The following is a 27,171-nucleotide window of genomic DNA, read 5'->3' as shown; positions in this document are numbered from 1 at the left end:
TTTTTGTAATGAGCCTTAAAGGAACAAGGGCATTTCCAACAGAGAAGAATAAACATCTGAGAACTAAGGGCATCTATATAATCATTAGTGGGTGATCAGAATCATGTCATGTTGGACCTCCAGCCTCAGATTTTACAGAATCCAAGTGTTTTAAATGGGATGATTAAGTTACTAAACTAACCCTAACTTAATAGATCTTTCAGTCTCTGTGGGTCTGCTACAATTCTCTCCGGAGCAGATTTTACAGTCTCATTAACTTCAGTGGATGAAGAATCATGCCATAAATATCTTAAGTTTTGATACTATTCTTGCAAATGCCTACATCTTAGCTTTACTCTTCCATAGAGCCAATATCCAGTGGAGAAATAAAACAAGCTGAAAGGGTAGTTCTGCAGTTTTGAGCAACAAAATAAACCTCTACTTTTCCATGTACATGTTCCAGGGCTCCTGATCAATGTGCTGAAGCCTGGAAATACAAACAGCAATATACATACTGACCAACCAACAAGAAATAATCCTGGGTGGGAACATAAGCAGTAGTCTCAGTACCAAAGCTAAAAAATGGCTTTTTGCCAGTCCCGTGCCAAGAGACAGTTTTACAAAGGTATTTAAGAAGTGTAATGAAGTAGATTTATGGCTGTTTAATGAAGCTCTTCCCCAGTGTGCTGCATAGCATGGGAGCAGGCAGGAAACAGTTGTTTGAGGAACGTACAAGAGGATGGTGGAAGCCAGAACCAGCTGAAGCAGAAATAAGCCTCAAACTCGAATGACAGGTAGGGGAAGCAAGGACATAAACATCTTCAAAGTAAAGGCAAGCAGCTTATGGATGCAAAAGATGAGTAATTTGAAAGATATGAAAAGGGCATCAACCACAATATTAAAAAAAAAAAAAAAATAGTAACCAGTTTATGGGTCAGAATGTCAAGTCAGAATGTGATATTGTTGAAGCTCATTGGGGAGAGGTGTGTGGCTAGAAAAGAGGGTTATCTTACAGTCAGCAATCACAAACAAGGGAGAAACAAACCTAGATATTTATACAGGCAGGCAAAGGCAGGCTGGGAGCAGAAAAGCAGATTTGAGTTTCATCAATCTAAATAGGGCAACATGTGAGTAAGACCAATCAGAAAAAAGGTACAGAAGAAACAACAAAATGGGAAAAAAAAAAAAGTAAAGGAAATGAAGGGTGGCACACTCAACACAAACAAAAGAGGGGAGGAAGCAGGAGAATTCTCTGCAGAAGCATGGGTGGCTGAATGACCAGGCAGAAGAGACATATGAGTGAGGTGGGAGACATTTTTAAGAACAGAACAGTTGATTGCATTGAACACCAATGACATAAAGCAGAAGACAGTAGACTTCAGTTGCTATGGCTGTGTCTAAGAAACGGATGGTAAAAGCTGGGACAAGAGGAGTTTTGGTAGAATGTCAAAAGGTGAAGCCAAACTCAAGAATGACTGAGGGACTCCACGCAATTTTACAGTCAGTGGATTCAGTGAGCTGGGAGCTGAAGGGAGGAATGATAGAAGTAGAAGCAAGCAGGTAGGTTACATTTCATTTACTTTAAAGTAAGACTATGGAATCTTTATACAAGGAGGAATAGAGGAAAAGGAACAGAGAGATCAGGAGACTGGATAATATGGGGTCATCAAAATAAGTTGAGTGTTAGAAGAAAGAAAAAAATTAAAAGTCTTCAGTCCCTGAAACATGAAGGAAGTTGGAGGGGTAAGATGAAAGCTGTGGTTTTACTTTCTTTGCTCTCAAAAAAGGGACTGGCAAGTTCCAATGTAGAAAGATAAGTCAGGACAGGAGAAAGGTGGGGTGGCGTGAAAGCTACATCATTATAACGGGCTGCCAATTCTTCTCTGCAATAGCTCTTTATAATTTCACTTCGTGACAGGCTGTGCATTGCACATTCACACTCTCCTATACTGGCCTGTGTTCTAAAGAACTTGAAATAGAGTATTTTAAACCACAAAGCCCTCACTGAAGTCAGTCTGCTCCTGAAATCAAGTGATCCGCACCATTGTTCAGCTGTAATTAAACTGGAGGCACATTATTTGCTCAAACACTACTGTTTAATTTATCTGTTTGCTCCAGAAGGTGTTTTCCATTTTCCCATCATTCTCCTGTGAATAGACAATGCCTAGCCAATTTCCAGGAAGCAGTCTTGTTCTTTATTATTTTTTAAAGTGAAAAGCAGATGCCAAGAAGAACAAATTAGTTGAAGTGTAAAGGTTTCCACAATCCCTCTGAGAGCCATTCCAGCCTGGTGCCTCGGGACTGTTAAAACCTCTCTCTAAACAAAAGCTGCTCCAAGTGTAAATCTCATTAACATACAACAGTCCTGCTTGACCTGACTTTGCTCTTCGGTGAAGTGACTGAAACGTAGACAAGCTCCAGCAATATAAATTTAGTGAAGTCTGACAGGCCAGAATCTGAACCACTATAACAGTTTTGGAAAGGAACTTTCACACTATCATACCATCAGTCTGTACTGACTGAAACCACGCTGAGACAACTGTTAGATTTTCAGAATCTTTAAGAATCCAGACAGCAGTTTGAGCACATGTCCATGTCTAAGAAAGGGCTGTGGGTGTTAGGATAGGGCTTCATTGAAGCAGATATTCATTTTTGGGCATTTAGCTCTACTTCAGACACAAGTCTTAGCCCTGCAGCTCATGTAGCAATTACTTTTTTCCCAGGGTAAATTTCATCATTGCATTTTTGGCTAACATGGTTTTGACAAATAAGAAGCCTTTGCAAGGTTTGCTAGGAGCTATGAAACACCCTTTCCAATTGCCACTTGAGCCTTCACAGAACTCCAGAGCTAGTGGTAGTCCATGTGAACCAAATGCCCTTCCCTTGCAGTATAAAAATTCCTATATATTCAGGTATTGGATGAGACTACTGAAAAGGAGACATTAGGCAGCAAATATTCCCCACCAGTGAGCCTCAGCAATCATATCTGCAATCCTGTACTGCACAACAGACCCAGCAGAAGGGGAAGTTAAAACCATTTTTTGCCACCACTGTGAAAGCCCTGCCTGAAACCAACCATTTGCATCAGCCTCAAAAAACCAATGTCCTAATTACCTCTCTGCACAACAGAACAGACAGACAGGGCTCTTCTGCTGGGGAAGGGAATGAGGCAATCCATGCAGATGGCACGTAAAAATTATTAGACCACAACAGGAGGAAAGGTGCTTTTATAAGGGAGTTTAGCATCAAAGGAAATACAAGCATCTGCTCCCCTTTATTTCAAAACCAAACAATGATGCTTTGGGATTGACTGTTGTAACTGGTTACACAGAGTAGGAGAGATGACATAGTGACACTATGCTGCTAAGACTCAAAAACTGAAGTCACAGAGAGTGCGAGACAACGTACCATCCCTCCCATGCTTTATCACCGCTCTGCAGGTCAAGCTGGAAGCAAAACCTGGCCTCCCACGGTGATGTGATGCAGACATGCTGAAATACAGATTGTCCTGGAGACACAGTCTGTGATCACTACAAAGTTGGCATTGTTATTCCTCCAGCAAGTTCCTAACCTCAAGGTCTAACTCTCAAAGAACTCCCGGAGGCAAACAAACATTATATACCTAACACCAGCAGGAAAAGACAGAAGCTTTCCTGAAAGTCTCAGAGATTATCTCGTGTACCTAATTTTCTGTATCATATTAAAAAATCTTTTCAGTAGTGTCACTACATACCAAATAGCTTTTTGTAACAAGTTCGTAAGTTCAGCTTTGGAACCAGAGAGAATACCTGGATGTGGAAAATCACTTGATGTTTCTACTCCCTGAGCACAGATACCTGTGAAATTAGGACGCCTGGGTGAATAGAATTTGATGTTCTTTGTTAGAGGGAAAAAGGGACATTTCTGTCAACATTCCCATCTGCAGCTTTCTGCTCGAACTCTCCAAGTGAAGAGTGAATGCAATAGAAGCCAGCTCTCATCTCCTGCATGCTTCTTTGCTGCCAGTTCCCAGGTTGGTGAATATAACATTGTCTACAGTGCACTCACCCTCCAACATCCCAGCAGTTTTGGGAAGTGCTCTTATTTCTGTGCACTGCTTTCACCTAGAGGTCTAGGAGGAATCCATTCATTTTGGTGACAGCACCTAAAAACTACTGGAGACTGGTTTTGAAAAATTGAGAGCATTTTCACATTAATAGCTGCCAATGAGACTGAATCCACATGGCCTCTTGAGCCTCAAGTGTAAGGGATCTTGCTGACAACAGACAAGCCAACAAGAGAAACACTGACTTGTTTTCTGATGCAGTCTAGCCACATGAGCCTTTCGATTAATAAGCTTTGCCAAGGAACTATGCAGTCTTTGGTGTCCTTTCCAATGTGAGCTGCATTTTGTTGCTTAGACTTTGTGCTGATCATACAGGAAAACTGATAGAGCAAGAAACTGAACCTGCCATTCCCACAGACCAGCTATGCTTTTAGACAACCCTCCCCCTTGACAGGAACTTCAAAATGTCTGAGGGTTGGTGAATATTCATCTGTAGCATCCGTGCTAATTTGCATTCTGTTTGCAGGAAAAGCTGGTACTCACCCTCTTCACAGGGCTGACACCAGGGATAGGCTCACATACAAAAGCTCACTCACCCTCACAGTCCAGAGGACAACCCAAAGCTTCAGTGGAATCTAAATAATAGGTAAGCCATGTGCTAGCTCTCTGCGCCCAGAATGTAAGATTTGCTTTGGTCACACTGGTGAATGGAAGCCATGTTTTGATACTCTTAGGTTTAACAGGATCCAATAAATATGCAAATTTCCAAAACAGTTAAATATACATGCCATAATGGAGTTGCGTCCAAGTATATTTTCTAATTAAATAATCCCTCCTTGTCTCTGGTAGTCCTCTAATTAGTGGGCTGGGAAGGCTCCTTACAGAAGTAATGTACGAAGCAGACACACGTGAAATGGTAGGAATGGGTGTTGCAGACTGGCTGAGGGATGTCATTAAGGGAGCACCAGTTCTGTATCAATGTTTGGCTTAACTAAGGGCATCTCCTCTACTCTCTGATGAAAAGTAGACTTACATATTCAACAGTTTCCAAATGGCAGTAATGCCTGTTTGTAAAATGCCACTGTGACCTTCAATCCAAGGACGCATTTGTGCTGATTGGATTGTCAAAAAAATATTTTAAGATCACGTCTGTCAGAATATGGGTTACCCTTTGTATTATGGACACATTTATATTTGATTTACGGAGTTAATAAATTATTAATAAATGTTGCAGGAATAAGCAGTCCACAGTACTGAGGGCTACAAGCAACCAATTAACCTGCTGGACTTCAGCAGATTGTAGGAATTAACCGTTTATTGGAACTGCTGTAATATAAATGAGTCATCTCACTACTACCTTTAACATATGACCGAATACTGCTCCTCAGGGGAAAAGGTATTTCTCATGGTAGGTACAGCTAGGGAAGGAGAAAGCCAACTGCTGGCTACAAACTCTCAAATTCTTGGGATCACTTCCATGGCCCTGGGCCACTAATTCAAACTGCAGTGCCACAACTTACTCATATTTAAACTGGAGATGACTGGCTTGCCTCACAGATGGCTAGCAGAGATTGCCCTTTGTTTTGTATCAAAGAATCACTGAATAGTTTGGGTGAGAAGACCACTTAGTTCCAACCCCCTGTCACAGGCAGGGACACCTTCCACTAGACCAGGTTGCACAACCCCACATCCAGCCTGGCCTTCAACACTGCCAGAGATGGGGCAGTCGCAGCTTCTCTGGGCAACCTGTGCCAGGGCCTCACCACCCTCACAGGGAACAACTTCTGCCTAAGAACTCATCTAAATCTCCCGTCTTTCAGTTTAAAGCCATTTCCCCTTGTCCTGTCCCTATAGGCCCTATCAAAAGCCCCTCTCCAGCTTTCTTGTTGGCCCCTTTAGGCACTGGAAGCTGCTCTAAGGTCTCCCTGGAGCCTTCTCTTCTCCAGGCTGAATAAGCCCAGCTCTCTCAGCCTGTCTCCATAGGAGAGATGCCATACCTCCTTGCACAAGACAATTAAGCTGAACATACTTTTGCTTGCCCACAATTCTCCTTTAGTTTACACAGTGAAATTCTCCCTCAGAAATGCTTCTTTCTTAGCCATCCATTTGATAGGAAGTGCTTTATGTGGTCACAATCAACAGTAAATCACAGCCCCAAGATATCAGTCAAAGGGGCTACTGAAGCAACAGCTTGAATTCGGTTGTATGAGCAAGAAGCCACCACATTTTTCCCCACTTTACTACTTACTTCTGGCATGATTTCAATCTTCTCATAGCGCCGCTTGTATGGAAGGGTCAGCACCTCTGCTCTGCGGTAGGACATTGGTGGAGGCTGACAGTCTATCATCAGATCTGTGCGATGAGACTGGGTGGGTGGTGGCTGAGTGTACTGCTCCGGGCAAACGACATGGAGAGGCTGGAAAAGAATGTGGTGACTTACAAAAACGTGTGGCTGATTCTGTGTGCTGCCCTACAGCAGTAATTACTACCATAACGAGGTTTGCAGGTTGTTGTTAGCAAGCTAATTTATCTGTATGAGAAAAACATCCAAAAAATGAAACCCAGAAGATCCAGTCAGTATTGGAACAAGCAGTCTTTGCTTTGTATACAACAGTGTCCAGAGTAACAAGGCCTACATTTGTATCTTTAATCACCACTTCAGTATCAGTAGTCTTGTTAACTGCCATAGGGAGAAAAGAAAGAATATTTAATAGCTTTTTCTTCCAAATTCTTGTCATCTATATTGGGAGAAAACAACAGTAGAGGCAAAGACCATCGTACAGTGGCATGGAGTGAGGCAGATGTATCAACATGCAAGGCTGCAAAAGAGTTAGCACAGTAAACTGAGTTTTCATGACCTGTCAGCAGTATATTAACAAAGCATAAATAGGCTGGTTGCCATAAGGATCGCTGCAGGATATAAGGAAGCCAAAAGACAAGACAGTGTTTCTGCAAACTGTTTTGGAAACGGCATTATATTTCAGTAGTAACATGGAAGGAGATGCTTGTCCAAAAAACAGGCAGTGGCAATTGCTATCAGTAGTGTGATGACAAGCCAGGTCACAGAACAATAAGATACAGTGATCCAGACATTGTTAAACGGTTTGGAAGAGTATGTATTTTTGTGTTCAACAAGTTGAATACAGAATGAAGGGAAAAGCTCAGCCAGGAAAAAAAAATGGGTATTGTGTCATGAGTCAGAAAGCATATTTCAGTAGAAACAAACTGCATGGTCAAGGAGAAGCCACAAAAAAAAGATTCAAAGGAGGAGAGCACAGACTACATGAATGCCCTAATGCCCTGGTCTTCTTCCTAGATAGAAGTCTGGATTTTGCCAATGGAGTAAGGAAAGTAGTGGATTTGTAAGAAATGTGAGAGTGAAACTTCAGAGCAGCAGTGCCAGGACCAAAGCAAGTAGCAACTGCATGATAAAGAGCAGAGGAGATGGTTAAAGCTGAGGGTGTTGAGAATACTCAGCACTTGGTACCCTTTATATTAAGACACAGCCAGGCCTATTCAACAAACAAGAAAAAGAATCAAGGGAAAAAAGTTATTATGACTACATATACCTAAAAAGGAAGAAAGGCATCTACACACCATCTGCTCTGCACTTTAAGCTTTTAGGGACCTTCTAGCCACTCTGTGCAGATTGGCAGTCATGTCATGCTCATTTTGGAGCAGGATGATAACGGAGACCTCAAAGCCATGTACTCTCTCATGGAAAAAGGAATCTCACTGTTTGCATTTTTTTGTTGTTTAATGCGAGAGTTGTTCACAACTGACCTATTTTTGTGAAGAAACGTAAGAAAAGGCAACAGAAAATTAATTACCTGAACTTCTTTGAGTAATTTAGACACCTGAATAAAATTCAGTCTTGTGTCAATGGGACAGTAAACACATTTCATCGCCAAAGGTTGGTAAGGAGCCAGGGCATCCAGGTAAGAGAAATCAGGTTCTGAAAAGAGAAATGTTGAAAACACTGAATGCCTACTAAAAACAAAGATGGCCCAGTTCCTCTCTGATTCCACATTCTAGTCTAGACAAACTGTTGTTCCGCAGTGTTAATTCTGTTTCAGATTTCTCTTCCCTTCTTCCTTCCCTCACCCGTTATTTTCAGTTAATTTGATGAAAATTATGCCCACAATTAGTCTTACCTTAATCAAGCAACAGAGCAATACTATTTCATTTGAACACATTATTGCATGATTTTTATAACAAATTTAATGAAGACAAAAACATCAGCTCTTATTTTTAATCAGATCCTGTAAAAGAAGGCAAGATATAGACATTTTGGGTATCATAAGGTAACACAAACGTCAGCTTGTTTTTCACAGTGACAAAAAAGCAGTGTAAAGATCGTATCTTGATGAAGATATACCGATGTCCTCTGCTGCAGGCACATTGCCTCCCAACTCCTTTTTTCCCTTACAAGATATATATATATATTTATTTATTTCTGAACAAAGTGGCAGGTTTAAACAGGTGGAAAAATAGGGGTCCAAAGATCCAAATGGATCCATAACCCTAGAGAATCTGCAGGGAGCCCTCCTGTCAAAGGACAGACAATTGAGGTTTTTACAGTCATGCCAGCAGAGCAGGTCTAGTTCAGGCCGGTATGAAGTGAAGGTAGCCTTTGGTAGGGGCTATTTGGAAGGAGATAAGGCTTTTATTAGTTGTTATCTTTATTAGACCTAGCAAGTCTCAACTTCTGTTTGTACTTTTATTATTGACTTTTAAAAATCAGATTAGAGGTTTGCCAGGGAAAAGTCATGCACTGAATGGGCTTTTACTTACACAGACAGTAATACAACATTGAGAATACTATAAAGAAATACTTTTTTTTTTGGTGAAGGAAAACATAGGTCTCATAGGTGACGCAGTGTAAAATACAGGTAGCCACTTGATTCTGGGGTCCACTAATAGTCTGGAAAAACTTATGCCATCACTATTTACCTGGTAATTGTGGGATAGATCACATAAAGGGAATGCTAGAGAAAGAAAGACCGGAATTAGCCTGTATAGTACAGAATGAGAAAGACTTATCTACTAGGTACATGAAAGACTTATCTACTAGACTATTCCATACCCCAGGTCTCAAAGGGCAACCCGCAGAGCAAAGCACAGTTGCAAAGCACCAAGCCTTGCTAGAAAACAGTATGAGGTATTTCTCTGGTATCTGCTGAGGCTGTGCAAAAGGATGAAGAAAAAGGACATTTACATACAGAGACTTCAGTATAGATTTAGACAGCCATCTTCTGTAGTTTTATATCACCCTGATGAGAGCACTGGCTGGATTTCTCATGTAGACAGCAAGAAAAAGTGCCTTTAAAACTTTACCACAGGAAGTTCAGCAACCAGCACGACATCCAACATTCAATATTAGGCCTCATTCTACTGATAAAGACAAGTTAATTGCTAGCCTAAAAATCTGCTGCTGGCTAAGTCCCAGCGATCATGATGTGGTTATATTTACTCTGTGAGAACAGAATATAACATCAGGCAATGATACATAGGTTTGGAACCATCAAAGGGATAATTTTCCCAAGTTTAAAGCAACTGTCAGAATAACTGCCTGGGAACATCAAACTGAGAAATATTAACAAGAAATGATAGTTGTACAAGAACATCTTACTAGATGCCCAATGAATCCACAAACATGAAACAAAAATTATACTGGGCAAAAAGCCATGCTAGTTAAAAGCAGATGTGTTAGTGGCAGTGAAACAAAGCCTAAAAATATTGATGTAGGAAATGGCAGCTAATGGCTGTATAGTTTAATTGCAATGAATAGAAGCTTAAAAATAAGGATATTGAGAAGGTGTCCACAATGATCAGTGGTCAATTAGGGTTAAATCAGAAGATACTTTAAAACTTATTGGGGAAAACCAGAAAACTTAAGTCAGACATGGGAGGTCCTCTCCTAGAGAGGTACAATGAAATTAGAAATAGTAAGTTTAAAAAGTCATCAGAAGAGAGGTTTTCCAACCTCTCTGGTGTTGTGGATGCAAAGGGATTTGACTGCTTGTATCTGATAATGCCACTTAGTCTATTCAGACTAAGTATTTTTGAATCTTTAGGCTTAGATAATGTACAGACATGGACTTTTTGATCTAAAAATCCAAAATGGCATCCAGTCTGTAGTCTCTCTGAACAACTATTCAGAACATAAAAGCCTTGGAAAAGTGAGAAATTCTAGTGAAGGAATTCTAACCCAGGATTTTGAAGATTTAGAACTTACTAAAAATATAACTTGAGCTAGTCTCAGAATGAGCTCATGGGACATACAAGGAATAGCTGATCTGAAACTACCAAGAAACCAAAACTCACCTGTTTAATGGAAGACAGAGCTTGTCAAGGACACATACTGACTTTTTCTGACAGAATTACAGGTATTTAGCTTCCCCACCTGCCAAGACATCTGATTTACTACTGTGTTATAAAATCTTCCACTGTACTGCACTGATGTGGCACGCATGAGCTGTTTTTAAGATCTCCTAGGGAGTTAGTTTTTACAGCACTGTTGTAACTGGAGAGACAGCAAGAAGCAGATTTTCTTCTACTGTGTTTTCTTCTAGAATTTCTTTGTGGCTTAGTGGCATTCAATATTTTTAATCGATAATCTATTCAATACTGCTTCAGCAGTAACATTTGCAGATAAGACAAGCAAGCAGAGCAGCACTACGCCTTGCTCACAGCTGGTGTCCTGTCTATTGGCTGCAGCTGCTGTTTTAGTCTATATTCTCTCATAGTTGCTTTTTACATTACAAATTGGAAAGGTAGAGACTACCTATGTCCTGCAGACTGAACAAGCAGTGTCATCATTAACAACACTGGATGGCCTGTAGTTTAAAGGTCCAAATTACTAGAAGCTAGGAGTCTTTCACAGGAAAAGCTAGAACATCATCTGCTATCACACACTGCTTCAATGGACCACAATTCTCTCATAACTACAAGAGATTTTATCTTAAAACAGGAGAAGCTACATAATTAAAAAAATAAATCCTGGGCATTGATGGAGGTGCTTCAGATTTCCACTGGAGTTACTGAGGACAGAAGAATTTAGTCTGTTAGGAATTTCTGTAGACATTAATCACAATTATTTACATTGGAAAAGACCCTTAAGGTCATCGAGTCCAATCATACACCAAACACTGCCAAGTCCACTGCTAAACTATGTGTCTTTGTTCCAGTTGAGACAGTCATAAGGAATTAGGAACATATCACTGAGTGGGTATGCCTACACACAGAGTCCAAAAGCCATGGATAGATGAATTTAGGAAACAAAACCATCACAAGCACCTGGAATCACTGTGCACTCCAAGGTCATCACAACCAAAGCAGATCTCACCTACAGTTTCATTTGAAGTATAAAGTAGAACGAATCTCAAAAGACCATGACCTAATGTATCCATTACGAATGCCATTCAGATGCCTTAACAACTTTACAGGACCACGTTTTAATAGAAGCCTCCTCTATTTCCTCATTTCACAAAAGGAAAGGTCAATTACCTCTCCCTAAAAGAAGGCACAAAGTAAGAGTTCTTGCCACTAGAGGCAAGTTTCTGACACCCTCACTGATGGCGGGTAGTACATTCAGAACATGATTAATGCCACCTATTTCCTAGGGATTCCTGAAATATGCAACCCAGCAAAGGGTGTGCGCACCCTGGTTTTAATTGAAGTCCCAGCTGGACTCCATTCTGGAGCATAATTCCCTGTTTCCAAGACAATGCATATCTATGTTGCAGTGTTACCAATTACTTTAATTGGGGAGTATCTCTTGAAACTACCTTGAAGGTCAGGAGCGACAGGTAACAGCTATAAAACAAACTGTCTGAGTGCCTGAGGTTTTGGTGAAAGGGCAGGAGGAGGGATGAGGAAAGGTTTGTGATTCCAATGAAACACAGAGAAGTGTTCCTCCTTTCTGACCAATACCAATTAGGTCTTGCCTGGGTTTGACTTGCAGCCAGCCACTTTCAGTACAAAAATTAATTTCCTGTAGGCTTTTTACTGCTGTGCATAACAGATTTTACTTAGAAATGGCAGGAATGGGCTCTGCATGGCAAAGGTTGGCTCTGCAGGGCTAAAAGGAATTAAATGGCACAATAATTACGTTTCTCCCTACAGTCAATCCTGGGGTCTTAATTTAGATGAGCTCCTACTGAACTCATAAACTTCTGCCCCAGAACAAATGAGTAGTAAGGCCCTTAGGATGTGGCCACACTGAACAGGAGTGCACAACCTCTTGTTAATTTGATAATGATACCTGCATTTTACTTACCTGTGAATATAACAGTGTTCAAGCTAGATTTCCCCCATAACTCCATGAAATGAACCACATCCCCAAATCTAAGAGAGGGATGTCCAGTGAAAACAACACATGGTTGCTTGAAGTCATTGCTGAAGTCTCCATGGATGCTGGGATAATGTTTCAATTTGTTTGTCTGAATGAGCTGGAAGAAAAACAAAAATCCAGACATTACAAACTTTTCAGGCCTCTACTCTGTAGTTCAATGTGTTTATTTACATGAGATTATATTCTACAGTTTATTTTTAACTCATTACTGAGTCCCTTCCTTCATATCCCCTAGATTTTCCAACAAATTTAGTCATGACTATCCCCATATGTTATGAAAAGGAAGTGAGAGTATGGGGCCAGGTGCCTCCAAGTCCTTGCTCTCACTTTGGTACAGCAGTACAGCTACAGAGAACTGCAAACACTCCCTGCTTAGACTTTCCTGGAGTGAACAGAATGCTCGGCTGGCAAATTCAAAATAAGCCACTTTTTCCTATTTGCCATGTCTACAAAGAGCTCTGGGCACTGATACTCAGCCTGAGTTTCTTGCATCACAGTAGTACCAAGGCAATTTCGCCTTCAGCAGTATTTTGCTGTGAGTTTCATTGGTGTAACAGGTTCACACAAAGTCAAGTCTTCTGAAAAAACATATGAAAGAACAGACTGACTTGCTTTTCCTTAACTATTGCTGAAACTACTACTAAAGATGAGCCAAGCAATAAGAAGTACTTGTGACTAGAGCTGGCAGAGTGTAATCAACCACGCAGGTGGAACAGATTTCTTTACTAAGGCGGGGAAGTTTATTTATCAAGGTGCTTTTGAGGAAGAATTTTGCTTCATTCCTCCTGCCACTGTTTTCTGCTCTGCAAAGCAAGGATCAACTTAAAAAACAGTTTAATAGACTAGTCTGCCAAGCACATGCATCCAATATTTTGCAAGTATTTTCTTGGCAGGTGTATGTATCCTTCCCCAGCATGAAAATAACAGTAAATACAGTTTTCTTAAAGAGTATGCAATGTAACATAATTAAATCACACACCGAACAACTGAAAACACAAAGAGTGGTAAAAGGGCGTGAAAAAGAGGAACAGTAATTCCTTTGTCAGCTGGTTTTTAAGGGAGGTGGGACTGTTCATCAAAGATCTCACCATGCTTTGCTGTCTCCTGCCAGGAGTTGCAACATGGCTCAGAATGCAGAATTCCCATATGCAGGGCTCAGCAACACATTTCCAGGGCTGTTGTGCCATGGAACCCCAGACGACAGGACTAATTAGCAAACAGAATGCTCTTCACTACGTGTCATAACTTGACGTGTGCATCACGCCTTTCTAGCAGAAAAACCTGCCACTCAGGAAGTTGCTTTTCACTGTAACATATTTAATTTTCAAAAGAGGAACTAAGAAAGAACATTCTCTGGTCTCTCAAAGCTGTAATTCATCTTTTTAGATTCTCTTTTATTTGTTACATTTTACCATGGTAGATCTAACTCAAGATAGTGTACCTATATGGAAATGAACAGAAAGCTGAGAAGTCTAATGCTTCTTTTAAGCCTTTTAGCAACTTACGCACCACAAAGCACTTCAGAATTTGAGGATATCACACAGTTAGGTTCTTAATTGAATTTCGCATCACTGTGCAAAAGCATCAACCCTACTCAACTTCTAGCTGCCATCACCTAAAAATACACTTTGGTACTAGAACAGACAATGTACAAACTTACCATCAATGGCCTTTCAACAACAGAAAGTTGGTTGCACACTCCTTTGTTTCCTGGAGTTTGGTCTCCTTCAAGTTCTTAACAGCAAGTATTTTGCTGCAATTATGCATCTGACTTCCGACACATCCTGTTTGTAACTGCTGCCCCATACCTAAATGGCTAGAATGGAACTGGATTGGTATCTTTCCAGTGGTGGGCTCCCCAGTGATGGACACTGTTAAGATTCAGCTACATAGGGTGCTGGGCCATCTAGTCTAGGGCATGCTTTGCCTAGAAAGGTTGGACCAGATGATCCTTGAGGTCCCTTCCTACATGTGACTATGTGATTCCTTCTGGGGTTTGATGTAAGATGGAAGCTGTAGGTGGACACAGCCTGTTATTTCCACATGGATCCTTGGATCATGGAAGAATTATCTAGGGGACTAAATTTTTGCAGCTTACTAGTAATACCAAAATCCTATTTAGCCTGCAAAAGGGAAATTTGGAAAAAACATCTGGTAACCATTCTGGCAGTTAATATGCACTGAATCTTGAAAACATTTCTGCAATTAAGACTAGCAAAGATTTCTGATTAACACATCTGGAGTGCACAATTTAGAATCTAAACTTAGCTTCAGTAATAAAAACTGCAGTTTAGCAGACAATGGGCAAAACAAATCTGATTCCATAAAATACCGGCATTTAAAAGTATGGGAAGGAAATGGTCCCATGAAGCCAAAAGCCTCAAAACTGAAGTTGCAAATGCAGTTTCAATTGGGTAAACGGGAAGAAGGGGATAATTTCCACCTCATATAGTAAAGGAGATATGTGATATTCCAGGGCTAAACTTTGTCAGGGACCACCAGATAGATATATGAAATACATTTTTACAGCTTTATAGCAGCCTTGGAATACCTTAAGTGGGCCTACAGAGAAGCTGGAGAGGGACTTTTGACAAAGGCCTGTAGGGATAGGACAAGGGGGAATGGTTTTAACCTGACAAAGGGGAGATTCAGATGAGATCAGAGGCAGAAGTTGTTCCCTGTGAGGGTGGTGAGGCCCTGGTACAGGTGAAGTTGTGGCTGCCCCATCCCTGGCAGTGTTGAAGGCCGGATTCAATGGGGCTTGGAGCAACGTGGTCTAGTGGAAGGTGTCCCGGCCCAAGGCAGGGACTTGGAACTGGGTGAGCTTTAAGGTCTCTTTCGACCCAAACCCTTCTGTGATTCTATGAAGCACACTTCTGAAAATCACAAACTGTTATTCCAGTGTCCTGTTTCACAGGTTCCTTAGGATTATATACTTATCTGCATATAATAACAGCATTTAAACCTTTGCTAAGGTGCGAGAGCAGCACTCTGTACAAAAGCATTCTCTCAACAGCCTATTTCACTGTTATAGCTATACAAATGTTCATTGTTTATAAACACAAAAGATGCATTCTTTTCAGAGCATTGTGGAAGCTTCAAATCCCTTCCTACAACTTTGTAGATAGACAAAGGATCTCTAATCCAGTTTTCAGGACCTTGGGTTTTTTCTGTGTCATTCTTTTTATTTTTCTTTAAATACTTTATTATTTCCAGCAACAAACCATATAGCCCATCACTGTGCTGCACTGTTTCTAACTGGGATGCTAACTCTGAAGGGAAAAGGGACACATACTGAATCCTCAGCACCATGTCCTGAATTGTGGCATCTGGGTTTTTTCCACGTTTTCTTTTTATCTTGTGAAATCATTTCTTGTAAGGCTACTGAAGCTCCATACTAGCAATCTCTCACTCTCACTACTGGACTTGGCAGGGGTGTAAGGCTACAGAAACAAGTTTAAAGGCATTCTGCTCACCCCAGTGATAAAGCAACTAGTAGATTTTAGTGTCTAGGGCAAAATGTTTCCTAATTACCAAATCAAAAATATACGGAGCTGAATTTGCAAACCAGGTCCGACAAAATTTCAAAAATCATTAAGGGGGCTAAATTTGCAATTATTTGTAGAGGTCTTTTATATCTACATATAAGGCAGGTTGTATAAACACAACGGTTGTTATTGTGGCACATTCAGATCTTCAATCTGTACTAAGATGGGGCTAAAACCAATGCCTGGCATTTAGCTAACCAATATTTTCACAATGGGACTGATTCCTGGAAACCAGAAGCAACATTCAGAGCATCTTTCTACAGAAATGACCATTATTGACTGAAAGCTTAAAAGATAGAGGATGGTAAAGCACTGAACTGAGACTGAGGAGAGCTGCGCTTTTCCTAAATCCCAAATGGTTATGATTCCCTTTAAGTAGACTTGATTTAAAGGGTCAGCAACTGCTGCTATAAACAAGATAAATCTCCAGAGCCTTTGTGTACGCTTTATTGAAGTGAGCCAAAATGCACTGCTATTTACTCTGTGGTTTTGGATGTGTGTGTTCTGGATCCAGAATTTTGAACAGATACGTTTCTCATCAGTGAATGAGTGATGCATTTATTACTTCATCTCCCTTTGTAAGCCCAATACCAACAGGGGCCTAATTCTATATAATACTGTAAGACAAAACATAATACTACACAATCATATGGTCCCAGGTATTTATTGCTTTGAATGTGTTACACAGAAACCGGTATATGGAGAAGGGAATCAAAGACAAAGACGACAAATGCTAGTATTTAACACTACAGAATCAATATTGTTCCCACCCTGGCTATATTTTGAGTCAGAAAAAGAGGCTTTTCAAAGCTATTTCTCTTAGATGTTGTTAACAGAACCCTTAACAAGAGGACAGTAAATCCAAATTCTTCCTCCACTAGCAAACAATGATCAATATAAATTACCTCTCAAATTTTTCTGTTGCTGACATTTAGAGGAGTCTGGATTCACTTATCTTACAGCCTGAAATCATCTATTTAAAGATTGAGCAGAAAGGAAAAGAACAGAAAGCTCTCATTTTGCTTTGATAGAACAACTCCAGCTATTCATCTGTAAAGTCTCTACCTCCACAAAAGGGATGGTGCAGAGTGTACAATCCATGGTTCCTTTTAAAATGCTTGGTGAGATGGCTGATTCCTCAGCTGGGGCTGTGTTAAGATGGGACATTTCCATGTGCTCAAGGGATTTGGTAAAACACTACAAGTTGGTTCTGGGATACCAGAATAACATTTCTAAACAAAACAAATCACTGATTTATGCTTCACAGCACTTCAGCTAAGCATTGTGGAGCTTAAACCTAAGCCTGTTTAGACAGCTGATCCTAGAGTATAACTGATACAGTGCCTGGGAAGTGAAAGCCACCACCTCCCTCAGTCAGCCTGCTATATTCGCAAACATTTGGGAACTCCAGTTCTTAAGTCTGCAGAAGCTTCCAGTGTTACTGCAGATTAATTGAGCTCCTTCTCTCTTCCCCACCACAGAAACTGCTGGTGAAAAATTAAGGGGAGAGCTATCCACAGTGATCTATCCCTTCCCTAACTGACTGCTCCTCCACTTTCACAGTTTTCCTCCTGGGAAGTCACTGGTTGGAATGTACAGCAGTCCTGCTCCAGATCTGAACTCCCTCCAACAGAGTCACAGCAACTATCACACCAGTTATCAGAGAAAAATGCCTTTTAGAAGCAGCTCTTTTAAACTGTGCACTGCTAAAAGGCTGCAATGAGACTTCAAAAGCTTGTGTAAGAATCTGGACATTCCATCCATATTAACACTAGTAGGAACTGATGTCCAAATCCATTCTTACAAGCCTAGAGCACTTCAGCCTGCATTCCTTGCTCATAACAGAGAGAAAATATATTCCCTATTCACTCGGACTAGATGTTAGGAAATAAAATGCCACCCAAAAAAATTGTACGCAGTTACCATGCAGGAGGAAATATGATGAACACCTACTACAACATTAAAGTGGAAGTAACAAGGAGGGAGTAGAGGTGTTTTGGGTTCTCTGCAGAGGTGAACAGTGTGTCTCGTTTTATTCAGCGCAGCAGAATGAGAAATGAGCTCAAAACAGGTAACAAATAATAAACCTGGAAAATTTCCACGCAAAGAGACTGGAAAAGCTTCAAACAACTTAGTATAGAGAAAAATAATAAAAATAAAAATAATTGTAGAGAAGATGAAGATAGTTTTATTTATGCTCTTGTAACAATAACAAAGGGATTGTTAAGTGAAATGCAATCACAAGGGAAGTACATGTTCTTTTATACTAAGCATCAGGCACCACTGGAACTTACTGCTGCAAGAGACTACTTCGACAATTTGGGGGATTATTTTTCCTTTTTTGCTTTTAAATCTTGCTATTTATACAACAAACAGGAGCCTCAAGTTTCAGGACCAGACAGCATGCTGGGCTGGACTTATTCTGTAGATAATTAGAAGCTTATTTCCTGGTCTGTCCCCTTCTGATGTATCATGCCAGGCATGTTATTAATGCTTGCTCATAACTGAGAGGCATGCCTGAGTAATTCCCTATTTTTTCCCAACAAGAGAGCAGCTAAGCACATCTTTTCATGATGGGCAATTTCCATCTAGGTTACATTGCAAAAGCCTACCATTACTTTGTAAAAAGTAAGGCAATTCTCCGCTAACAACCTGGCCATGAGAAATGATCATTTGATGTCTGCTTCTGATACTCATTAAAAACTCCCTTAAGTGCTAGTAAGCAGAGCTCCTGATTGTGAGGTTGTGGATTCACAGATTTAGAAAGAGTGTGCTCACCCAAGACAGAAAGGCTGGCTGCTGACAAAAGCTCTCAATTAGCAACTGGAAGCCTTGAGTCCAAGTCCTTCCTAGGCTGATGGTATGGCCACGGGCAGGTTATTCAGGCCAGGTCTGTATTAAGACCATTGCTTTGTGAAATTACACCAGAACATCATGGCAGCTGAGCCTACTGTGGATACTCTGTGCACAGGTATCACAGGGTTTCTGCCTGGGAATAAAAACTGCATTTGTTAAAGATTGTACTGAAAAGAGGTTATGTAAGATGTTTCACATATAAGTTACATATACAGTGTTGGCTGCAAGGTTTTGCTCTTCTTCTGTTTACACTGTTTTTTCCAACTCTGTATTTCATAGAAGAAAAAGAAACCCAGCCTTTCTCCCATGCCTTAGAAACAGTATGACAGCATTAAACTGCAACCAGCTGCAGGTACCACTATAACTGGAATGCAGCCCAAGGTGGCTGAGCATTACAGGAGTAAAAGAATGACAGCAGCTGTCCCTCAGAGGACAGCAGCAAGGAATATAATGCAGGGTACCTGACATGGATGTCTTGGCACTGTGTTGGCAAGCATGTCTCACATGTCAGTCATCTATATAAATCTCAGTATGCTTTGTCTGAAACTAAACTAAACCAACCCATGTCTCTTACAGGAGAAAAAAGGAGCAATCTGATCTGGTGTTCTCACACATGTCTAAACTTCAGTGATTTATGACCTTAGGAAAAGCACTAAATGAAACAGCAGCCTCAGACTTTCTTTGCCTGGGTATTACTTTGTTTTGGTTTTGCTACTAAGCCAGGCTTTTGAAAGAGCTTTGCTGTATGCCTAGGGCTGCTGCCTCCCACCCTACAAACTGCTTTTGCAAAACAGCCAATATGTATCAGGAATTAGTAATGAAGAGACCCATTTTGTTCATCAGGGAATGGGGGTAGCATAGGTTACTCCCACTTTCCAGTGTTTACTCCACTTCCCAGTGTTTATACAGCAGCATGCATAAGTGAACACCCAAACACACAATTTTAGTTAGTTGAATTGAGGGGAAATGTACAATACTTACTTCAGATGGCAGCTCAGTGCTGAAATGCGTAAAGGCTACAGGCATTTCATAGTTTGGGAGCCACAAGGATGTGCATTCACAGTATGCTGTGTCATCCATCCCATTTAAGGCAGTATTTAGGCAAAAATGTAAGAAGCCTAAGAGTGGCTTCCTGTCAATGATACCCATGGGTCTGGACAAAGTTGTTTGTGCACCTCACAATAGTATGCCCCAAGCTTTGTGGGTCATGATTTGCATGACTTGGCCTTGTCAACCAAAGGCTGTACCTGTAACAGGCATGTTACTCCCTCTGTGCGCTGCATTTTGTTATCCACTGATCTGTTATCCACTGCTGTGAGTCATTTCCTAGATAATTACCTTGATCTGCACATGAAGCACAGAGGAATGTCTCAATAGCTAAACAATAATTTGGAAAAATCTCATTATCAAAATGCCTCTGGAGAATATAATATGTCCTAAAAATTAGAGGACACCGTTATCACTCTATAAACACAAAGACCCATCATATAAGATGGGTCAATTAATCCAGTCTTTGACAGCTGCATGTTCGGCTTATTTTTGGAAGGGCTTTCACTTAAACCTGCCAGTTCCAGAGCATATTGTGAACTAAAATTTGAAGCAATATCTTTGGTAGAATATAGGCTGTCACTGAAACCAATGACACTGTGGATCAACAAGGACACCCCAGAAAGCAGAGACTCGGGGAATTAGAAAACACAACCAGCAGCATGGCTACAGAGTTTTCTATTTTCGTATATTTCTACAGTCCCTGATGCAGAGTCCCTCTCTGGCATCTTTCAGATACTGGAAGGCTGCTATGAGGTCTCCACGCAGCCTTCTCTTCTCCAGACTGAACAGCCCCAACTTTCTTAGCCTATCTTCGAACAGGAGGTGCTCTATCCCCCTGTCCATCCAGAAAGAGTCAGGACTTCCAACAATGCCTCTGAAGCACCTACAGGTAATACATGTGACAGGCAATGGCAATTTCCAAAACAAGTCCCTTGATACCTCAAAGGAAAAAAAAATCCAAAACCCAAACAATGCCTGAAAAAGCATTTTAATCTTTGGACTCTTAAACCTGTAATTGCCACTCTGCACATCTCATCAAACAGTTCTAAAAGAGGCAGTTTTCTGAGACTTCATGCCTCAAATGGTGTCTCACAGGAGTAGATTTAGCTAAATTTCTCAGTCCTGTTTCTTCCTTTCCCAGCCAGTCTCTCATTTACTGCTACCGGTTCACAGTGGGGAAACTAAGAGACATCATTTCTTGATATGTGAGATAACTCTGAAGGCATGAGTCATACCACATTTATTTAATGTCTAGTTGGCCAAAACTTCTCCTCAAGTTATTATTTTGTTGCAGAGAAGATCCCTTCAACACAGGTTGCACGGATATCCCCCCAAAGACAAGAATCTTATCCTTTCTTGCTTCACTAAGATGCTAGCTCAGGTAACTTCATTTAAAACTGTCAAAGACAGCACCCAGTGCTGCAAGCTTTTTTACATCAGACCTCTCCTTCAAGATACCATTTCTCCTGCAGCAGACAACATGGTGCCTATTTCAGCTAGGGAGACGCTGGGATGATTAAGCTACCTCTGTTAACAAGCTCTTAGTTTTACAGATTTTGAAATAAACTGTTTGGACAAAGGGGATATTAATGGTTGCAGTCTGATAAAAGCAAAGATTCAACCATGTGTACACCAGATAGCCTCCTGCGGGGGAAGAAGTAAAGCAGGCAAGCATACGCAAGTTATATTCTGAAATAAACATCATGGTAATTTTTGAGCAGAGGGAACACCATCATTCATTCCTCCCCCATGCTCCCAAATTAATCACGGAAAGCAAAGGAAAAAATAACAAACTTGCATGGATAATTTCACAAAACTTAAATAGCTGTAGAAGTGTTCATCAGGAAAGCAACAGCCACACAGATCTGCATTCCAAAAACCCAGTCACACTATGATCTTAGCAAACAGCAAGACCATGGTTTACTTACCTCAGCATGGGGAAAGGGAGGTTCTGGAAGATACACCTTTGTTTGTTTGTTATGACACAACCTTTAAAAGAAAAGGAAAATCAGCCGGGCTGGAGAGGTGCAGAACATCCTATGGTATCTGCTGCCATCTACTGTTAAATGTTTTAGGAGAAAGCCATTCCACACCTGTGGCATCAGGTGCAAAATCACCAATTTGTTTTGCTGTTCTGTTTAGGGGACCAACAACTACAGAAAATAACAATTCAGTCATAGCGAGACAGAACAGAGAAGGTGCAAGACAGCTGAGGGTAATTTTTTACACACAATGTAGAAGAACTCCTTTGTTGTTTGTAACTCAACATCCACATCATTTCATAGAGCAGAGCTCAGCAGCGTTTGCAAAGCCAAATTACCCATCAACAGAAAAATTCCACTTACCTCATCCCACTTCTCTGCAGTGACTTCGTCCTTTTGTTTATTATAATCTAATTCCCCTATGCATTTTAGTATTGCAGCTACAAGGTTGGTTAACTGCCTCTCACCATGGCATAGTGCTCACTGTTACCTGAGATTCTACATCAATCATTTATTTTTAAAACATAAATATTGAAGGTTGTTGATCAGCTCTAGCCAGACTTATCCTATTACAGAAGTTGAAAAAAGATATTTGTCAGAGGTCTGTGTGATGTTGCAGTTATCTGTAGTGACATTGTGCTGGTGGCTCTTTCTGGGAAACACTACCTGTCTCATACTTCCTTTAATTACACAGCAATAAGCCTGGGTCAAACTAAATTTGATAAAAGTCTAAGAGATACTAAGAGCAGGACATTTATTTTGGCTGACTAAGCAGTAGAATTGGAAGGCTGGAGTCCTGAATTTCAACTCCTGTTCCGACCCTCTAGTTTGCAGATGTTCAACCTCTGCCTACACTTCCATGTAAGTAAAATGTTCATCTCACACATAAGTGTTTGGAAATTAGCTAATGTTGGGTTTGACTTTTGAATATAAGTCACTGCAGCAAAGTAGATCTCAAAACAAAAGGGTATCTGACCACTTGGGTGTCTGAGTTGCACCAGCTAGATGCAGCAAGCAGGAACGACCTAAGTGGCACAGGTAACACTGCTGCTACTTTGACAGCATTATTGGAATAATAACTATACACTAAGTAACTACCACTTCACCTGCTACTGAAATGAAATCACCAACGAAGTACAAACCAAACTGTTTAACTATAAACTGCCAAGAATCAATGCAACCTGGTGAGTACACAAAGTTTGGCCTGGACACCAAGGCTTGATTTTCCTACTTCTGCTGAAAGCAATGTAATTAAATTCACCGAATTTTAATTTTCTTTACAATCCTCCCATGGGATCAATCCACTTAAGATTTCCAGGACATATCTTTTCTTTCCTGAACTCCAGTCTTAAAAGGTCTGGAGAGGAAGAAAGAAAGGCAAAGCTAACTTTATTTAATAATCTAGAGAATGTCTCAATTTGTAAGAATTCAGGAACAGTTACAAGTGGTTGGATTTTCCTTTTGATGTCTCTGAATCACAGAACTGTTGAGGTTGGAAGGGTCCTCCTGAGATCATCCAGTCCAAGCCCCTGCTCAAGCACTACAGCAGGTCATCCAGGACTGTGTTCAGTTGGGCTCTGGAGCCTCCATAGACAGCAACTACACAAACTCACACCACAACATGTCCCAGGGTTTGAACTCCCTCATAGTAAAAAAGTGTGTTTCTTCTGTTCAGACAGAATTTGTTTTCATGTGTTTTAATTTATGCCTCTTTTTCTGTCAATAGGCCCTGTGGAGAAGAGCCTGGCTCCCTCATCTTCATTTCTCCCCATCAGGTATTTCTACACACTGATCATCATAGAATATAGAATCATAGACTGGTTTGAGTTGGAAGGGATCTTAAAGCTCATGTAGTTCCCTGCCCCTGCCCCAGGAAGGGATACCTTTCACTAGACCAGGTTGCTCCAAGCCCCTTCCAACCTGGTCTTGAACACTGCCAGGGATGGGGCAGCCACAGCTTCTCTGGGCAACCTGTGCCAGGGCCCCACCACCCTCACAGGGAAGAACTTCTGCCTAAGAGCTCATCTCAATCTCCCCTCTGAGGTTAAAGCCATTCCCCCTTGTCCTGTCCCTACAGGCCCTTGTCAAAAGCCCCTCTCCAGATTTCTTGCTGCCCCCTTCAGGCACTGGAAGCAGCTCTAAGGTCTCCCTCGAGCCTTCTCTTCTCCAGGCTGAACAAGCCCAACTCTCTCAGCCTGTGTCGCTAGAGAAGGTGCTCTAATTTGGTGCTCAAGCCATAGGAGAGGTGTGTCCACCAGGAAATTGAGCCGTTGACTACAGTTCTTCGAGTGTAACCATTCACTTCCCTGACCTGCTGGCAGTGCTCTGCCTAATAAAGCCCAGGATACTGCCAATTTTTTTGCCATGCAAATACATTGCTGCCTCAGCAAAATTAAGCCTGAAAAAAATCTATTTTCCTTATACAGTGGTATCATGGTATAGTTGTGGGGGCACTGCATAAGGTGTGCCAACAGGCACAGCTAAAGTTCACTCATGTCAGGTACATAATTTAATCATCAGTGCAAGTACCAAAAAGCACAGACTACTAAGTTTGTATGTTCTATAATAAATGATGTTTCCCTAATATAGAACATCCACTTACACATGTACATACGCCCTTGTGACTAAAGAAATGTGTTCACAATTCTAATCAAGTATATATTACAGTGTGTCAAGTAAAGATAACCTGTATACATCTATTTGCCATAGCTGAGTATCTGAATTAAGGCTGATGAACCAGCCCTTTAACACCTACCATTCAGCAAAGATCTGGGAGAACTCAAGGGAGCTGTTGGCAACAGGTGAGATGAAATAAAAAGGGACGTTGGAGAGTCCAGCAGAGTCAATATACTGATAGAGGCACTCTAGCAGATCATATATTACTCCAGAGGGATAACAGGGAACCAGCACATTTCCTCCATTCCGGACAGTCATAGCTAAGAGAGAGAGAGAATGAGAAAAATCAATTAACAGGGTTCATATTTAAACTTTTTAATAAATTACTTTAATCCAAACATCGCATAAGGAATAAAAAAGCTATCACATGAATTAGCAGAAGACATTATGCATATGAATTGAGAGGAACACTTATGATCATTAAATACATTTATTTACTGCCTTCTCCAGGAAGCAAGACTGGAGAAAACGATTATACTCCATTAGCTGGGGGGCACATAACAGACTGAGCACAAGCTAAACTCTTGACACGAGAGGGCGGTCTTGCACTGGCTCATGGGGATAAACCTCATCACCAAAATAAACCCTGATCCATCTATATTAGCTGCGGACCAGAGGGGAAGGACAACAGTTCACAGGTCTCAGTTGAAAGCTCTACACATGGTAAACTGTTCTGTACTTGGTTTTCAGTACTCCAGATGAAAGGCTTAAAATAAGGTTATTTCAAACAGCCCTTGAAGGTAGAAGTGGATGGTGGAGTGTTTCTCCTTTTTAAAAAAATCTAAATATTTCTGTCATTTCAATATAACAATTTAAAACCTCTATGAATTGCAGACAGCATGGGACTAGAAAAAAAAGTGGAAAAGGAAAAAGAAAAATAGGTTTACTCTGTAATTGAGACAGATTTGCGTCCAACAGCAAAATATTTTGTTCTTTTGGCAGAATAAATGACAAAATGCTGTACTTTATGGGAAACTGGAAATCCCTTGTCCAGCTCACTGAGCAATTGCTGCCTCACTAGGACTGCATCTGTGGTCTTGGGGTAAAACCATCTACTGATGTTAATTGCAGTGCAGCAGCAGTAACATTATGCATCAAGGCATTACACAAAAAGCTGTGAAAGAGCCTGAAAATGCATATATGACAACCCTCCATAATCACTTCCTTGACTTCAATTTATTGACAAGCTATGATGGGGCACGGATTTAGCACGGTCTTTTTGCCCCACCTGTATGTTGAAGGAGGACTTTTATGGCTGAATGTTTAAAGGTTTTATGGAGTCTGGGGAAATGCAGAGACTCTCTCATAGGATTTTTCGCATGCATTTAGGAGCTTAAGTCCTTTTAGCAGTCAGTGCCTCTTACATGCTGTTCTCAACAACAACTGGTGATCCAAGACACCTTCTGCATCACAGTTATATTAGAAGTGCTCTGTAGTGAATTATTGCCTAGGTTTTATCCAGGGCACATGCAAAATGTATCCCCAAAATTATCTGTGAATATGAATAGCAATATTTTACATTTGTCTAGAATCTGAGATGTTACAAAACATCCCAGCAATGTGTTATATTATCCCTCTTACATGGGAAAATTTAAACTGTCCCATCTGTAAACAGGATGTGAAGAGAGGGATGAGATTAAGAACAGTATTTTCAAAGCCATCTGGGGGATGAAAGTTAAGTCTCTGGCTCCAGGACCAGACTTTGCATTGCTTTATTATGCATGCAAAAATTCTGCAAAGAGGGAAGAGGAGTACCTAGATCCACAGCAGCAGGAATGCTGCATGGGCCAGAGACAGGATGCAGAGTGCAGGGTGCATTAGTGGTCAGGGGAACACGACAAGAGTTATGTCTGCGCTGAACAGATACCAGCTGAAACACCAAGGTGTGTGTCTCTAAGAAATGGGTGCCCTCTTCTTTGTCAGGCACCAACTAGCTTCACCTGGTTAAGACAAATGACTCACCCTTCCTTTGAAGATCCTGGAGGAATAGCTTTCATCTAATGACAGGCTGGTGAAAGAATTTGTCCAGGACATGAAAAATGTGAGTTTCATTCCTAAGACTTTGTGGTGTGTTGACCCTGACTGGAGGCTAGGTGCCCCACCTAATCACTCCCCTCCTTTTCTAGTCTCATGCTCTGCTAGTGAGAAGGGGCACAAGAAGCTTGGAGGAAGCAGAGACAGGACACTTGACCCAAACTAGCCAAAGAGGTATTCCATACCACAGCATGTCATGCCCAGTATATAAACTGGGGGGAGTCACCTGGAAGGCCCAGATCGCTGCTCGGGTCGGGCTGGGTATCAGTCAGTGGATGGTGAGCAATTATATTGTGCATCACTTGTATTTATTGTTTTCTTTTCCTTTTTCCCTTTTTGTTTAATATTCTCTCCCCTTGTTATTTCCCTTATCATTATTATTATTGGTGGTAGCAGTAATGAGTTTGTGTTATACCTTAGCTACTGGACTGTTCTCATCTTAACCAGTGGGAGTTACATTCTTCTGATTCTCCTCCCCATCCCTCCAGGAGTGGGGGGAGGAAGAAGGGTGGGAGTGACTGAGTGGCTGTGTGGCTCTGAGTTACTGGCTGGGTTTAAACCATGACAGTTCTTTGTGGCACCTAACATGGGGCACGAAGGGTTGAGATAACGACAGATCTGACTGGAGTGTGTCTAGTTGCATTT

At 41.1% G+C, this 27,171-nt stretch overlaps 1 protein-coding gene across 1 annotated transcript in view; it reads right to left on the bottom strand.

Moving 5' to 3' along the window:
• Window positions 1-27,171, bottom strand: part of INTS9 (integrator complex subunit 9) — an 82,816-nt gene that overhangs the window by 14,399 nt on the left and 41,246 nt on the right. The window contains exons 10-14 of the mRNA XM_065681909.1: window positions 24,572-24,752; window positions 21,763-21,823; window positions 12,306-12,477; window positions 7,855-7,979; window positions 6,273-6,440 (exon numbers count right to left, since the gene is read on the bottom strand). Of these exons, the coding sequence (XP_065537981.1) occupies window positions 6,273-6,440; window positions 7,855-7,979; window positions 12,306-12,477; window positions 21,763-21,823; window positions 24,572-24,752 (707 nt within the window). The remainder of the gene's footprint in view (window positions 1-6,272; window positions 6,441-7,854; window positions 7,980-12,305; window positions 12,478-21,762; window positions 21,824-24,571; window positions 24,753-27,171) is intronic.

This window comes from Lathamus discolor, chromosome 5 (genome assembly GCF_037157495.1).
Source record: "Lathamus discolor isolate bLatDis1 chromosome 5, bLatDis1.hap1, whole genome shotgun sequence".
Classification (NCBI taxonomy): domain Eukaryota; kingdom Metazoa; phylum Chordata; class Aves; order Psittaciformes; family Psittacidae; genus Lathamus; species Lathamus discolor.
This window is presented reverse-complemented; position numbering and strand designations above follow the sequence as displayed.